The sequence below is a fragment of the Alligator mississippiensis genome, chromosome 1, assembly GCF_030867095.1.
Source record: "Alligator mississippiensis isolate rAllMis1 chromosome 1, rAllMis1, whole genome shotgun sequence".
In the NCBI taxonomy this organism is placed as follows: domain Eukaryota; kingdom Metazoa; phylum Chordata; order Crocodylia; family Alligatoridae; genus Alligator; species Alligator mississippiensis.
In genome coordinates, this window is record NC_081824.1 from 287,051,680 (window position 1) to 287,069,546 (window position 17,867).

Consider the following 17,867-nt stretch of genomic DNA (forward strand, 5'->3'; position numbering starts at 1 on the left):
CTGTGGCAGGGAAGGGGAGGAAGGTAGGGAAGAGTGTGTGTGGAAGGGCAGATCGAGGCCCCCCCACAGTGAGGGATGGAGTAGGGCTTGGGCAGGTGCTGCCCAGCCAAGGTGGTGAAAGAGAACCCAGGAGTGGGGCAGAGCCATGGGTGGCTTGTTTGGGGAGCGTGGGAGGGTGGGCAGCTCCCCTGCAGGACACATGGGGGAGGTGTGCTGCCCTGGATTTGTATGGGAGAGGGTGGGCTGCCCTCTGCAGGCTCAGTGTCAGGGTCTGCCTCTTCCTAGTGTGGGAGCTGGGCCAGGGCTGAGCTCAGGGTAGTCTGGTGCGGGGTGGGCAGTGGCACTGGGAGACGAAGCTATCGGGAATTTTGGGGTGGCTGTAGCCAACCCCACAGCCACTCCTCCCAGTGCTGCTGCCCATCCTACCCATGCCCGCTCCAAGAGCAGCCCCAGCCCAGCCCCCCGCTGGAAGAGGCTGACACAACCTCTGGCCCCAAGTCTGCAGCAGGTAGCCTGCCCTCACCTGTGCATAAATCTGGGGGCACACATGCCCTGCACTTCCCCCTGGGATGCGTGCAGTGGCAGGGAACCATCCCCCCCCCCCACCTCTCACATGAGCCGCCTGTGGGTCTGCCCCATTCCTGGGATTGCATTCACCACCCTGGCTGGGCAGCTCCTGCCTCTGCCCCACTCCCTGCCTCACCATGGGGACCTCGATCTGCTCCCTCCTGCCTCTTCCCTCCCCCATGCCCATTCCATCCCCCACAGGCTTACCAGACAGATGCTGCTCTCTAAGCTGCTGGGCTGCATATTGGCTATCAGATTGGTATCAGCCAATATGGCTGGTTAATAACTGGCCACGATATTGGCCAAAAAATTTTTATTGGTGCGCCCATATTCAAATCCAAATATTCTGGGACTTCTTCCAAGAGATCCTATGTTACCTTCATTTTCAGTGTTAGCTGGGACAGAATCCACACCAAATGGATGCCATGGCTGAAGGTCATCTAGGCTGAATTCTCCATCCACTGGAAGAAGTTCAACAGTTGTCTTAGTTTCAGTCAATGAAGGCATAAGGGCATCATTTCCATAGCTGATCCTGGGCTCGCTGATCATATTGGCCAAGACATCATCAGAATAGTTTTGTTCTTTCTGAAGCAGTTCATCTGAAAACAAATTTTAAAGAAATCTGTAGTTAGTATATGAGGACCCAATTTTGATTCTCCTGATGTAAGTACTTATATATCAGCAACATTTTCTTTCTGGTAAGTTTTCCAGAAAAAAATGAAACCCTGAAACTTGATACAATTAACATTTTCTATACTCTGACCAGAAATATTTGATGCATTTTTCCAGTCAGACAATATACATCATCAGCTTGACACCCATTCTTTCTTGAGTAGTTCCATTTCTCTTCAGAAGCCTTGTGACTCCCTTCTTCCATGTCCCACATTTGGGAAAATACAATTCGGTTCCCTCCATGTTAACGTTAGGATGTAAATAAGCATGGTGGGAAGTCATAGGAAGAAAGGGCCCTGGTTTCTTTTCCTTTATCACTGAGAGTTAAAGCACATCATTATTGCTGCAATGCTCCTGATCTTGATCTCCATTGGCTTAGGAATTCTAAGCCCCAATATCTGACTGTGTTTGAGAGACAGCATGAGCCAATTAGGGGAAACCATTTCAATAGGTTCCTTAGGCCGCACCATTTCAATGCAGTTCTATTCTAACTATTTTGTATAAGGTATTCATAACATGAACCTAGAACACGTACTGAAATAAAGTTCTAGAAAGTATAGCAAATATAAACTAGTAAAAAAAAAGAAAAAGAAAGAAGAAAATACATTAAATCCTTGGAGAATGATTTTATATTTTATTCGCCATACCCACAGATGTAACATTGTATCCATCATGTTGGAATCTGAACCATTTAAGGAAAGAACCATGTAAGCTATAACTCCATAATTTGAGGAAATTTGTTAGTTAAAAATAGATTTCTATGCACAACTCATCACTGACACACCTATGCTCTCATTCCCCTATTATTCTCTGCTCCTTGGCTTCCCCCGATTCCATCCTCACAAGCTAACCTGGGTTGGAAGTTCTTTGAGTAGGACCACAAGCTACCTGTATACCTTGAAGCACTTTAATAAACAAACAGCTGCCAAGAAAGAAACTGGTCAAGAGGTGCTCAGAAAAGCAGATGGTAATTAATACTGATGTTTTGAAAACTGGACACATTTTTAGACATAAGCCACCGTAAAGGTCACATTTTAGGGGTAAGGAATGACAACTAGTGATGCAATAATTCTCATTAAGGATTGCTTTGGTCTTTCCCCCTTCTTTGTAAATACAACACACTGGATATCTAATGTACCACTGAATTTGAATTTTGCAACTTTATAGAAATTAAGAGTCAATTTTTTTCATTCTGTTGCCAGATGCTTAATACTATTCTGATGGTGCAAGTGGACTCATAACTGTCCATAATTTACCAGTTGAGGACTTCTCCAGGTGCAGAACTGGTAGAGGGAGCTCTTGAGTCATCCATACGTATGCTCTTGTAGAGAACATCCAGGGGGAGAAGAGACTTTGCTCCACTCTGCCCATCCTCCACTGGCACAACATCCTTAGGGGATCCTCTCAGCAACGTAAGTTAAAGCAGACTCTAAAATACTTTGCCTCATACTCTGTGGGATGGCACAAAACATGGGTCTGAAATAATGCCACCTTTTCTGTTCCCAGAAACCTTGGATCCATGAGAGAATCATGGCCAAAACCTTGTAAAGTGTAGGATTGTGTTTAAACAGGGAGATGTGTTTTTATACACAATATGCACAGTAGGCAGCATGCACAGTTCAATTTTAATATGTTTAGAAAATCCATTAAAATGACCTGCTAGGATAGTAAATAAAGCCTGTATAACTTTTAAATTGCTGTTCATTGCATTGGCTTTATTGCAAGCAAAATAACTTTATTTCATAGGATGCATAATAAATCTGCAGCATGGAGGGCCAGTTCAATTTATTCTCCTTAATGCCGTATCTTTAAACTTTTATTAATTTAGGTATGCATATACTACACTGAAGCATGCTAGGGAGTGTGCCATGAAAACAGGCCCCACCAAACAAAAGTCATGGAAACAGCATGACAATAAAAGAATCAACAGGAAAGAACTGGAGTTTCTAGTATTGTAGTTATACCCATGAGCTACCATGGATGAATTAAAACAATTCAAGAGGTGCTGATTCCAAGTGGTTTTAATCTGAAAGGACTGAGATGTGGCATAGTTCTCCAGCCTTGGATACACAGTTGTGCAGCTGAACTATCAGAATACAAGTACATTTTCTGGTTGACTTGAGACCAAGGTTGCATTAATACAACAATCTTTCATCACTTTTGGTCAGAAAGCAATTCAGAACCTCTCACTGCAACCGTACAAACCACTGGCTTCTACAAAAACTACTTCAAGATTTCCATTTATTTCTGTTATTTGCTGCCAAATCTCAGAGTCTGCTTTCAATGCTAATTTTGCTCAAATTATCAGTGGTTTTTGATACTATCAATCACACTAATTTAAGCCATAAAACACATTGTTATTCCTCAATAGAGTATCCTCCATTTAATCATAGCTGCCAACCCTTAATTTCCCCCGCCCTGCAAAGATAATTCTCCAAATAAGCTGATAAGAGGGACACAGCTGGAGGTTGGTGTGTGCATTCAAGTGGGTATCACTTTTTTGTTGTTGTTTGGTGAATGTCTTCATTATCAGAGCTTGAAAGTAGATAATTTTCAGGCTGTTCCTCAAGATTTCATTTCATGCCTGACCACAATGACCAAAAAAAAATAAATAAATCCTGAAATAGATGTTCTTTTCCTATATAGCACATTATGTCACTGCATCAATACATAGAAACTATCATCAATAAGAATCACGATGGTTTGACTCCCCCCCCCATTTTTTTTTTTTTTTTTTTTTTGCATTGTGAGAGCAACATCTAGAACTAACTGAGACTTTAAAAAAGGACACATACAAGAACAGCCACAAGAGAACTCTGAGCAGCTGAAAGTTCAAGGTCAGGACTAATAAGCATCCTAAAACCTGGATTCTTTTCCTAGTCCCATAACATTTTCACCCACATCCTACCTCTTTTCCATGACTGCCCTGTTTTCTTCTTGGGATGAATGGAAGGCTTACTTCAGCCCTGATAATTTTAGTAAGGTCTCTTGCCTCTTAAGTTTCTCTTAGCAATCTCTTCTAGTACAGCCCTATCTGTCCTTTTGCCCTGTGCTCAAGAGAAAGGAGAAGATGATCCTGGAACAAGAGACACGCCTGGGGAAGTGGTTGGAAAAGCACAACCAGTGGCTGTCTGTCTCCAGACGGACATATGCCATGGCAAGGAAAGCAGGAGGAAAAGACAAAGAGATTGAGACCTCTGCCATAGCAGCACCTAATGGGCATGAGATTCTAGGGTGAATAAGCCATTCTAACGTTTGGGTCTTATTTTCTTAGAAAGTAGTTACTAGTATTTCTATACTTGTACGGTTATCCTGAAAAGTCCTCCTGGTGGAGGCCCACTTTACAGGAGCAAAGAGCTCCTTTTCCAATGTAGTGCACCTGCACTTGAGTTTTGCAGGCATAGGCATATGGTTGAAAGGTATGATTTCCTCATGCTCCTAACAAAATAGCTGTGCTAGAACAACTTTCCAGTTTAGACTAGGTACCAGTTGCTGGGACAGAAAGGCTATTTCACAATGTCAGTAATCAATTAAATATTTTACTTACTACTAATTATTAATAATAATAATTAAAATTCCATAGGGTATCAGGTTTAGTACTTTACTATATTTTCTGTGTACTGAGCTACTATAATTAAGTAAAAGCTACCCACATGATTATGGATGCTTGTCCTTACTTAGGTTGCATCTTTAGAATCAATAATAATTTCAACACAATCAAAAGAAGCTGCCCTTACGTTAAGCAAGGAAGCTTTCTGCCTAACTAACAGTTTTTGTAATGAGTTAAAACCAACAAATCAATCACATAAAAAGTCCTTCCTTTCTGTCCCCAATCCATTCAAGCAGCACCATGAAATGTAAACCTCCACTTGAATTCAACAGACTGGCAAATATTTTCCTGAATACGTGTCATGAGAAAATTATGTTATTTCAATGAAATTATGCTTAAAAACTCATTCAAAAACTGGTCCAACGTGGACATTCTTTCTTCATTTTGAGTGTTTTTCTATCAGTTTAGCTAAAGCCAATTATTGAGTCTGAGGGTATGATCGCATGAACAGGGCAAAAGGGGAGGGGCATTTTAGTGCAGGTCAGCTGCTCTGTGGTAATTTCCTTTGTGAACATTATTACCCAAAAGTCAGCAGAAGCTTTACCTCTGGGTATGAAAAGCCATACACCTGGGATGACTTTATAGTGGAAGGGGCTGCTGCCACTGTTTGGGATTGCATGCTATGCTGTAGCTGTTACCTATGCGTGAGCCTGCAGCAATGCCAAAGTAGGAAAATCAGTAGCTGGGACATTTGCTCACTTGTATCACGATAGGCTCACACACATAACAATCACACCATAACTTTAACTGCATGCTCTCAAGCAGCAGCTACTCCTTCCCTTTGGAAATCACTCAAAGCATATCTTTCCCCATAACCTCTGTATAGTCTTTGGTGAAAAAGGGGTAAGTTACTGAAGTTTTGCATCCACTTACCACAGGGCAAAACCATGAACATGGAAGTAAACTTGAGCATCAGTTGCTTCATGGTATATTGACAACGCATTCTCTTAAATGGAAATAAGAGCACCCATACAGCAGGGATGCAGTGAATTGGCAACAGTTTCTAAATATATTTAATCCAAATCTTAAAAAAAGGTCAGCCTTGTAGGTCAAACAAAAGCAAACTAATTAGTAAGAGTAAACTTGACAAGGTTTTCTTAATAGCACTGGGTCAGGGAGTGAAAGAAGCTGTACCAACAGAAGTACTTCTTTATTGGTATAATTGCATTTATATTAAGATATCTGCTGAAATGTTTAAAAAACCCTAACCAACAAGTTATGTTAATTAATTTTTTCATCCTAGACTTGGTTTCCATTAAAAATCTGTTGGACTTATTTCAGTCAGCCCAATGAACAAGAGTGACATATTAACAAACCTAGTGCACACAGGCTATTTTATATGAGATATATACAGTTGCTTTTACATAAGGAAATAGCGTATTAGTTTAGAGAAAAAATGTGAAAGGGACAAGTTTATGGCCCAAAATGTTTTCTGCATACTTGCTGATAAGAACCCTAAAGAGTGAAGGGGTAGTAAAAAGTGCCTTATTTGAAACCGGGCATTCTCTATTAACAACTGCTCTTGTATTGTCTACTATTAATAGCTTCTTTATTATCTCCATTTCATATTGAAATCAATATTTATTTCTCACATACCTGATCAGGTGAACCCAGGCAAAACTGTATCAATGAAAATTACAGCATGATTCATTCAATATTTCCAAGACCCAGTTAAGCTAATCTGCTCACTCTCTGATTGCATACCTAAAGAATCTCTCATAGAGACTAGCTATTTTGAATTGAATTTATGTGATTACTGTAGCAACAGAAAAGAGTATGAGAGATCAATGCAAATGAAATTCTGCATTTTGCAGTGTTTCCCAAACTATGGGGCACATACCCTTGAAGAGGCATGTGCAGCCCCCCACCTTTCAGTTCCCTTGTGGCTGATTCTCCCTGTTCTCTTCCCAATTTCATCCCCCATTGCTGCTTTCCTTATCACCAATTTCCCTTGATGGTGATTGCTGCTGGTGACAGGAATCTTCAGTGGCAGCTGAAGGGGGACATGAGAGACAGTAGTGAAGAAAGAGATAGTTGAAGTACAGGGGGCATGACAGTGCCATACTTTCCTATAGTAGGGCACAAAACCACCAGATTTTGGAAACACTCGCATTCTGGCACTGACAGCGAAAACCTGAGCATGTTCTTAACTAAGTCCATCCTGAATGAAAAAATACTTGAGCAAATGCTTAACTTCAAGCACATAATTAAGTGGCACTGAAAACAAGTTTGAAATGAAATGTAAAATATGAGCTTAAGCGTTTTGCAGACTTTCATCCTTTAAAATTTATCACATGCTTAATACGGCAGAGGACTATGACCTTATAGCATTATCAAACTCTGCATAACACAGAAAGAATCAATCAGGGTTGAGCAAGTCAAGATAAAACCTGATGGGAAAATCCAACCAGAAGTTTATGAAATGTAACTTGTTTTCTGCAGGGTGTTAGAACTGCTTTGCTGCCTGAGTGCTTTGCAGATGATGAAAGTATGATATTTTAGCATTACTGCATAACATTGGAAGTGGGCCTAATTTAGTGTTCAGATCCATATTGAAACTGAAACTTTATCAGCTTATCAGACTTGAAATTTTCCTTGTCTCATCACTAACTTGGGTAGTTTTCCAGCAGATCATCTAATTTGAAAACCTTTACTAAGCCAGTATGAGAGTCTCTTCAATGAGCAATTGAGACCCTTAAAAAGCCTAGATGCACAGAGAATAATCTTTCTGGATTTTTCCAAGATCATATACATCACCACTGATATAAACAAGAGAGAAAAAGCTGTAGCAGTAGCTTTGTAGACTTATCTGAAAGATGTCTATGTTATAATTATCAAAGCTTCTGGTTTAATAAGGTAGCAAAGCTTCTTTTTTTTTTTTCCAGGATTCTTGGGGAAAAAATGTTTATTGAAGACATCAGAAAACACTTACCCTAAGGACTCTTCCTTAATAAAACTAATACCCCAGCACTATGAGAGCAGTGAACCTAAACTAAAACTCCAGAAGCAAACACCCCAAAAATTTACAACAGTTTTGATATTGATACGAACACTGCAGATTGGAATGATTTTCCACGTTACACAATAATGGCAAGACATCTCACCTTTCTGTCAGCTTCTGGTACCTAGTGCTTGTGCTCATTTTGCACGTACTACACTTCACTACTTCTCTTATTTTCACCATATATGGACAAGAAAGCTACTCTCATTTCCTGCAGTAGACAGATCACAGTTTACAAAGCTCTGGTTGGATCTGCTTACTGGTTACATTTGGATTTGCACAATTAAAAGGAATTAGTTTAACTCTGAATAGAGCCAAATTGCATCTTTCCCAGTTTTACAGAGTTTGATAATGCTCTAATGATCACACTTTGTAACTTTGTAATGCATAACCTTAGAGGTGTGATAAATCTTAGAGGACCTAATTCAGCAAACCACTTAAGCATAAGCTAACTTTCGTTTAACGTTGGATTTCCGTTTGACTTAAGTATTTGTACTAGTGCTTTTTTCAAGACAGACTCATTTCAACATGTTTAAATATTCTCTCAGACAAAGATTGTCATGAAAATATCAGAGATAGGGAAGACAAATTTGTTTCCAGATTTTCAGAGACAACCACTAACCTCTGGTTTGGCCTCCTGTCTAATTCTGTAAGTCTGCCATAATACTGTTGCCATAAGTAAAAGAAAATAGCAGTCATATTAATCCGGCCATTACCTACCTGCCATTAATTAAATCTCACATGACTGCATGCATTTAAATGGATGTTTATGCATATGTGTACATTTGAATGTATAAAGCTTACCAAATATTTAACTGTCAGATATAATTAATAATTACTCTGCTTTCTTCTGTTAAGACCAAGAATATTGTACTGAGTAGGTTAGACAGAATCCAAAACTGGAGGTTTTTGGGTGTGTCTGGAAAAATAGGAATAAATAACCCTGCACTTTCTTTAAAGTACTTTTAATTTGGCTACAGGATTTAATTGTATGACTTGTCCTCTGCTTTTATCAAGATCTATTGCTACTTTTATATTAAAATTGGTTAATGTGATAGTATTTTTCAAAAAACAGAAATTACCATACACCGCTATAGAAGCTCGTGATTTCTCAAGCATTCAAACAGTACCAAAAAGTAATTTACTAACCTGGTGCCAGGCTGTTTAGACAATCAGTTTAATAAAATCCTTCAGCAGTAAAGACATATTTTACTTTTCTGTAATAAACTGGTTGGGGGGGGGGTTGTAATTAGGTGTAGTTCCTTCATTTTTTATATTACTTCAATAAAGTACCTACTTTCACTTAAGTTGATATGCACTGCTGTTTTCTACACCTCTTTAGTAAATTCTGAATGAATGTAATAAATCAAAACTTTTAAACGCTGTACTGATGGGGTTCTAGTACACTGGGAAAAAAAAAACTTCTCTGCCTCCCAACTCAAAATGTTCACCTTATAAACCTAAAAGCAACAGCAACCACAGTAAATAACGGAGAAAGAATGTAAGAGACACAAAAGAACAATTTGGGACTGAAGAAAACCATTAAGGAACGTCAGAGAGGTGCACAGGTTTTAATCCTGTAACCTCCACTACTCATTTTTCTTAGCGTACTGAAAATTGTAGAAAGCCAGATATTAAAATAAATAGTATTTACATACAAAAAAAATACTTTATGATACCACTTGCATCAAGAAAAAGAGAAGCAATTGCATTTAGGTTTCAAACGTAGAGTTATCTGGTTAATACCTAAATCCTAAAAACTATTCTTCTCAGTTTGCATTCCTGTGATTCAAACTCTTGTCAGTGCCTGGTCCTTTGTAATCTCCTAGCCTTGACACTTTCTGCCTTCAACATATTTAGAGCACCAACCTGCTATTCAAACCACATTACTTATCTCTAGGACACTCTTAGCTGACTTCTTATCTTCTGCACCAAGTTCTAGTTTGCAAACGTTGTTTAAAACATGAGGAGGTCTAGCATGCACTTATTGAACTTGAGGAAAGTACCATATTCTAAACTATTTCTGAAGCTATTTCTCTCCTAGTATACAGATGGGAAGCCCTTGGCATTTTTCCATGCCTGATATACAGAATCTACCATATTCTAGGTACTCAGGGGGGAAAAAAGAATATAAACAATTTTACACACATTATACATTTATTTAACCTGAAGTACAGCAACAATCCTTAGAATCATTATTTAGACAAATTTGCCCAACACGAGATTTCCATATTCTGAGATGAATGGAGAGCTTATCAGAGTGACCTTGGTCATTTCCTTTCTGGGAATGTACAGAGAAGGACAGAGAAGGGCTCAAAAGATATGAAAATACTAACCAATGATATATATGAATTTGAAACATAGAACAATCTTCTTGAGAGAGTCTAGTGGACAGTTTATAATCCCAATTAAGAAAAAGACCATTAGAAAGAGTTAATTGAAATACATGATCAATAACATTCACTACATTTCATCATTTCACATGGTTAATCATCACATAATGCCTTGGAGCTGGTTGCCAATTTAAAACGGAACTTTGGCCAGTTCTTTCCCAATTAATCAGCAATCATTACATTGCTTGCTACCTGACTAAACTAAAGACAGCACATGGATGAAGTCAAAATAAACTGACATTCCCAATTGAGTGAGTTATAAAATATCAGTTTTACAAGCAAAGTTGTAGGACAGGAAAAAAACATTTAAATAAATCATTTCTATAGAACATTACCATATTATTTTTTCTACAGGTAAAGGAAGTTAGCTATCTGCAAGCCCTCTAGCTACCCAGCAAAATTCAAATACACAACCCCTATGCCTTATAACTTGCTAGTATGTAAAACAGTGCAGTCCAAATCCCACCTAACATCACTAACTCTGATGGACTCTGGTGGCAATAGGGGTGAAGGGAGAACCTGTGAGGATTATGGATACTAACAATTCAATGCTTCTAAACTCTGGGTTCCTCCAGTTCTTTGGAGATAAGAACACACTCCTGATGCACTGAATTAAAAGTCTTAGAATTATATGGATTTTAAACTTGCCAGCTTTAGGGCCTTGTTGCATGGTAATTTAGGGAAGCTTTTGGAGCTCTTACCCCTTGGACTGGCTGCACCTTAACATCCTTTAAGTGGCTAAAGCACTCATTTTTCAGCTTAAAGTTACACCACTCCAGGGTAGGATTCTCCCTAATCTGCCTAATATTGCTCCTGTTCCATTAACATGTGCCACTCCAGAAAGCTATTCTTCCCAAACTGAAGTCCTGCAGCATCCCAAGATGCAGTAGCCCCTCCTGAGCCAAGGCAAGTAGGGTGCTGAGGTGTAGCAGGGCCAGGCACGGTACCTTGCTCCCTGGGGACTTTGGGCTAAGCGAGTGCCACAGCCCCGGCGCACCTAGCAGCTTCAGTGCCTCCCTGAGAAAAAAGGATTGGGACTCAGGACCTGGACATGCCCCAGCAGGGCCAGGTGGCTGGAGCAGGGCAGAGCTTGGTGGCTGCATTATGGCAACCCAAGGCTGATTCCCACTGACTCCATGGTATGCCAGGCTGTGCAGGATCTGGCTGCTGGCTCTCCCCACCTGGCTTGCCTGACAGGGGCCACGGTTGGCAAATGCCTGAAGCCCCTGTAGCATCCGGGCAGCTCCAAGCATAGAGCGCAGGGCTTGGTAATGCCTGTTTGGCTTGGGGGTGCACAGAGCAAGTGGGGAGGCTGTGTCACTCCCAGCTGCCTTCCAAGCCCAGCGGGGGTAGTCTTGTCCCTATACACAGCTTTGAGGCTTGCTGCTTCTGCTAGGCAGAGCCAGCACCACAGACCTGGAGTTTGCTTGCTCTGCTCAGGCGCAGCGGTCTGGGAACATGCCAAGGGCAGTGGGGAAGAGGGGTGGTAACAAGGACAGGACTTCCTGCTCCAGCCTCCCCTGCCTGCTCTGTGTAGCCCTAGCCTGGACAAGCATTGCTGAACCCCATGCTCCATGCCTGGAGCCTCCTGGTAGCTACAAGGGGTTCAGGGGCTTCAGGCACCTGCCAACCAAGTCAGGCAGGGGGAACTGATGCCAGACCCTGCACAGCAAGGAGCGTGGGATAAGCAGAAATTGGCCTTGGGCTGCTGTGCAGTAGTTGTGAGCTCTACCCTGTTCCAGAGGCCAGGCCTTGCAGCGGCATGTGGTCAGGTCTTGGGGGTGAGAGACATGCTGCAGTGGAGCGCAGGGTTGGACACAGGTGTAAAAAGGCCCTTATACTACTTGTGTGTTTCATGAAGTCTTACATATTTAGTCATAGTTCTGGATAAGCAACATAGATAAGCAAGATGTATTCTGGATATTCCCAGAATTGAAAGTGATGTATATCTTATTTCAATAGTTTTTAAAGCATTTTTTGTGTATGTGGTTCTGGAAAAGGGACTAGGAAATTAAAAGAAATCTTTGCTGTGAATGACAAAATTCCTATCTGGCTGGTACCATCCTGGAAATTGCTTCAATTAAATCTGGCACTTAAGAATTCTTTGTTGCTATGTTGCTGTAAAACAAGTTTGTTTATAGACTAAATTGCACAGGAGACAACTGGGGGATTACTGTAATATTTCTATCAACCCAACCACTAAATAATATTTAAAAGGGTTAAACAACTCTTTTTCTCTCTCAGAGAAGACAATATTTAGCTAGATGCACCTGGTTCTTGACTTCAATACAACCTTCTGTGAACGTCCACTAAGCAAGTCTCAAAAGATCATTTTTGTCAAAAAACGCCCCCCCCCCCCCCCCCCCCCCCCACAAAAAAATTAATCCCCAAGCCCTTTGTTTGTCACTAGCATCTGTGACAGTCTACTCTACCAAAGGCACCTATATATCGGAACAGGCTGCAGTATTTAAACTACTCTGACAAGAATTCCTGAAACTCACTCTCTGGAAGAGTGACTGGGATATTAGCTGCATACACAGCATATTGAGTATATGCACATAATTGCTGTAGACAGCTATAAAACTGATGCTCAGTAAGGAATTGCAATTTGCCAGCAAAGGAAAACTTGTCCAGAGTCCTAAAGATGGTTCGTTCATCTATCCTAGGATTTGAGATGGCGTAGTAGACAATCTCTTAGATTCCATTCTATAGAATTATACAGTTAAAAAGAATTACAGACTGGGTAACCAGATTTCAGTACATGGTAAGTTATAAGTACAAATGATGCAGAAGTCAATTTGTATACATCTGGGGGAGGAAAGGATGATGCTAGCAGCTGGAATAGATTCTTTTTGGTGTCCTTTTTTGATAAAGAAACCAGTTGGATAGATGAAGGGGTGCAATAGATATAGTATACTTGGACTTTTTGCTGGGTTTCTGATCAAATTCCACAGTACAATCTCATAAGTAAATTGGAAAAAATGTGGGCTAGATACAATTAATATTAGATAACCCAATAACTACAAGCAAGGAAGGGGTCATTATAAATGGATCAATGGCAGAATGGCAGCAGGTTTCAAGTGAGTGTCCACAGAGATCTGTCCCAAGCTGGTGTCATTTAACAAGCTTATTAATGGTCTGAGTTCCAGAACAGAGAGCTTCAAAGAAACAACAATCTGAGGCCGCAAAACTGTGAAGAACTGCAAAGGATAGGAGTAGATTTCAAAAGGTTCTTGAGAAACTGGAGGCTTGGGCTAGAAAAAATGAACTGAAGTTCAACATAGACAAATGTAAGGTGCTACAGCTAAGACAATGATAACCAAATGCACAAATGCAGATTAGGGTATAACTGGCTGGACAGTAACACTGCTGAGAAGGATCTAGGAGTTTTGGTGGATCACAAACCCAACATGAGTCAGCAGTGTGACACAGGTCACAAAAATATGTAATTTTGGGCTATAAATAGAATTAAATGCAAGACACAGGTGATAGTAACAGTCTACTCAGTGCTGGTTAAACCTCAGACAGAGGTCTGAAGATCTGGGTTCCACATTTTAAGAAGGATATGGAGAAGCTGGATAGACCCATGACATGACAAAAATGAAAAAAGGGATTCACAGGGTTGGATGAGAGGTTCCTTCCAAACCTATGGTCTAGCAGTTTTAGACTCTCTAGGCATCTCCTACTCATGGAGCTACTTATATCATAGCCAGACTTGAGGGGTAAGGGAATTGTGGGGGCTTCTCCAGTGACCCACTGGTAGTATGCACAGGTTGCAGCAGTTGAGCACAGAACACACATTTGCAGTTCCCCAAACTGAGAGAAGACAGTTGTGGATACTCTACACTGAAGATCCTCTTGAAAGTGATCTTAAGTGTGTTAAAAAAGACACTTTTTTTTCCAAATATACATATAGTCAGTGCAGCAAATATTCTTCTATAATATAAAAAGTAATGGCATTTCCATAAGGAGGAAAAAAGCTTCACTGAACCAGTACCTGCCCATCTTACTGAAAGCTATAAATGTACAAAGTCAGGCTCTGCAGAGTTAACCTTTCTTAAACTGATATTCACAATCTACATAGCGTCAAGATTCTATTTCAGCCTTTTGTTCTCCAGTAAAAGAATGACATTTTAAGTTCAGTACAAGATGTATTGGCTGGCTAATTCCCTTAAGTAAACTAGCAGAATCAATTATTAAGAGGTGTGAAACTGTAGGGGAAAGGAGCCATCTTGCTTAGTAGAACAATCAATTCAAGTCTAAAGAAAGCATTGATTTAATTTTGTGTAAGAAAAAATGTCAAAAATCTGTATTATGGTTGCATTCTCTTACACAAGTATTCTCTTTTTTAGTTATCTTTGCTTATTCTTACTTGCACACCCAAAATGTAGTGAGAAAAGAATCAAATATATATATATGTGCAAATCTATAACTTCTTGGTCATCATAGTTCTATGGAAAATGTATGTTTTGTACAACAACAAACGTGTAGATTCAACATCTGGACAAAGAAAAATTAATCTAGCCCTAGTTGAAAGGATATCTAGAGAATAAGCCATTGAGTCACTGAATTAAGCTGGCAGTTGCCATGGGTTCCAAGTCTTGATTCAGCTAAAGACATCATCAGCATGGCCTAGAGAAGGGTGCTTAAATCACTGCCACTTGAATTGTGGAGATGATCCTTCCCAACTTTTGAGGGGTGTTAGGAGGATTAAATATACCAGGGAGTCTTTACACATGTTCCCGGGGGAGTGGTGGTGGGGAGAAGGGCTTCAATTACAGCAGCTCTAGGAACTACTCTAATTAAAATGCCTGCAGCATCTCATATATTCAGCGTCCCATGCTTCAAAATGACAGTGGGGTTGCTTTAACTAAAGCTCATTGAACAACCTTTAGTTTGAGCGCCCTGCTGCCATTTTGAAGCATCGGGATGCTGAAGACATGAGATGCTGAGTTTGTTGGAGCATGGTAATTAGCATACTCTAGAAGACTTGATTAATCGAGTCTGCTCTGACACATTCTAATTAGAACACGTCAGAGCAGTGTACCAGCATGCATCGGTGTCCTTAATAACTGATAGGTAAGGAAAACATTATTCACCCCCAAAATGGCTTTGTTTGAATCAAATCCATGTGAACTGAATTTACTCGACAGAGTCAACTAAACACAAATTTCAGGCTTCATTCAGAAGACTGGGATAAATCTACAGAAAGGATTTAAACCAAGGTCTCCAAACTCTAAGGAGAGCCCCTTACCACTGGGTGGTGAGGTATTCTGTAGCAGAGCTCTCAAACTCTGCCACTGAAGCTATTCCTTTTTGTGAAAATGCTCAAAGAACCTAGAAGATGGATGTAACCACCAGGATGCAGAGTTACAACATACATTCTGTCTGGACTGCTTCATATTTATATACATCATGAAGGTAAAACAAGACAGCATATAGAAGGTAGTACAGGAAGCAGCTGCATCAGGAACTGGGCTCAGTTGAGGCCATCACAGCAGGCAGCTTCCTCCTTCCCGTGCCTGCTGCCAGCCAGTGGGGAACACTGGGGGGAGAAGGGGCAGCCAAGTAGGGTCTGCGAGGAGGGCAGGGAGCAGGGCACAGAGGGCTTTTGGGCTCCCCTGTGCCTGCATCAGCTGGACACAGTGGCAGTGGCAGGTGAAAACCTCCTTCCAACATCTAGACCCTGCCATCAGGGGACGCCTTGCGGCTGAGGGGCAGGGAACAAGAATAGAAAGGATGAACCTGAACACCACCACCGCTATCCTCAGTGGAGCCCAGCCCACTTGAACCCTTGAAACTGCTTCCTGCAGTCCCTGGCAGGAATGGGGCAGATGCAGCTCTGAGGCTCCCTCCATATCCGGGTCAGCTAGGGGCAGCACCAACAGTGGCGAGACAGGTCCCTGTCTGCAAGTGCCTAATAGCTACCCAGCTCCTGGATCTCCTCCACAAGCCACTCCTCACCTCCATCCTCCCATGTTATGAGGGGTAGTGTGCCATACTCTCTTCAGGAAATTCTAGATCCACCCCTGTACCATCTAAATGTTTTTTAAGTAAATCAATACCAGCAGAATCTCAATGGACTACAAGGAGATGGACACCCCTCCTTCTTGACTTGAAACTGCCTGTGCTAGGATTATTTATTTATTCATGTTAACTAACACTAGAAGTTTCCTCTTTTTCTAAAAGTTGATTTGGTTTTTTTTTTTCCTGGAAAATTGGGGATTTATGGGGTTTGTCACTGTTTTGAATGCCACTCTCTTTCTGGAAAGGTCTTTGACCAGGTTATTAACACCTAAGACTATGTCTGTAACAGTGGTTCTCACCCTTTTGAGAGGCACCCCACAGAAAATGCCATCTCTTAGGTTTCACTCATTTTGTGATAAGAGAAAAATAACAAAGTAATTCTTATGCTGAAAAGAACTCAGAAAATACCTCAACAGGCTGGAATATTTCTGGCACTATGGATTCCTATTTGTAGTCTTTGGGCTTATCTTGTGAATCATGGGTAGGGGTTATGCAGACCTGAAAGTGCTAATATTGCATGGTACCCTGGTAATCCCTTAAAAGGATCTCATGGTATTCTGAGATCCTTTTGTATGCTCTATGCAGTACAAACATACCCTGCATTAGACCTGCAGAAGTGGTACAGCCTTGTTAACACGGTGTTCTGCCCAAACAAATACATTTTTTCAGCCAAACTACCCAGTGCAGCCATAAAGACCTCTGCTAAAATAATGATACTGCTTCCAAGTCTATAGCCAGCATGCACACAACTAGCACACAGTTTGCCTGCATGGAGCTGCATTAACTGAAGTTGATGTGCAGAAATCGAGGAATACCTCTTCTTAACCAGTCACTCTTTGCGATTAGTCTTAAGTCTAAGACAAAGGCATATTACAAAAGTAGTGAGTGACATTCATGTTTTTTCATTAAGTTAAGCAGGATGGATTAATGTTGCATGTACACGCCTGAAAAGGCCACTCAGATGCTCAATACAAGGGGCAGGATCTGACTCTAGGTATCTGCAAACACACATTGCCAATTAATTTAAGTGGTCGTCTGGTTGGTGAGAACACAATGAATGTTTGTTTTTACGTATTTTTTATTGTGAAGGTGACTATGGGCTCCATGCAAAGTTAAAGGGGATCTACTAGGCCTGTGCATGGAAGATAGCTATGTGGCAGTGTATGCACATAATTTGCACATACCTTAGTATGCAGATGAAAGCTTCTTGCCTGAAATTTGAGTTTGGTTTCTTAAATGCATCCACCTACACGGCTTTTCCAGTGCTTAGATTTATTCTTTCAGCAGGTATTCTAATTAGTGGTTTTTGATCATAATAGGCACTTGTCTTTGAAAAAACGGAAAAACCTCTACAACCATTAACTAATTAATTTTCCAGTCACTCCTGTAAGATAAGTGCGGTCTGTTCTCCTACTACAAAAGCAAGGAAAGGGAGATAAAAAAATCTGAGAAGTGCACAGGACTCTGCACGACTCATCTAAGGCTATCGTTCTAGAGTCAGTATCAGAACTCAGACATTTGCAATCTAAAGCTGGACCACCAGAACATGCCTTCTCAAAGGCAGAAGCTGAAATAAAATCCTCACTTTCAAACTAGG

At 40.8% G+C, this 17,867-nt stretch overlaps 1 protein-coding gene across 4 annotated transcripts in view; it reads right to left on the bottom strand.

Moving 5' to 3' along the window:
• APP (amyloid beta precursor protein) overlaps positions 1 to 17,867 on the bottom strand; it is a 378,216-nt gene that overhangs the window by 37,432 nt on the left and 322,917 nt on the right. For all 4 annotated transcript variants that reach the window (XM_006264124.4, XM_019476143.2, XM_019476142.2 and 1 more), the window contains one exon: positions 945 to 1,166. In XM_006264124.4, coding sequence (XP_006264186.2) covers positions 945 to 1,166 — 222 coding nt within the window. The remainder of the gene's footprint in view (positions 1 to 944; positions 1,167 to 17,867) is intronic.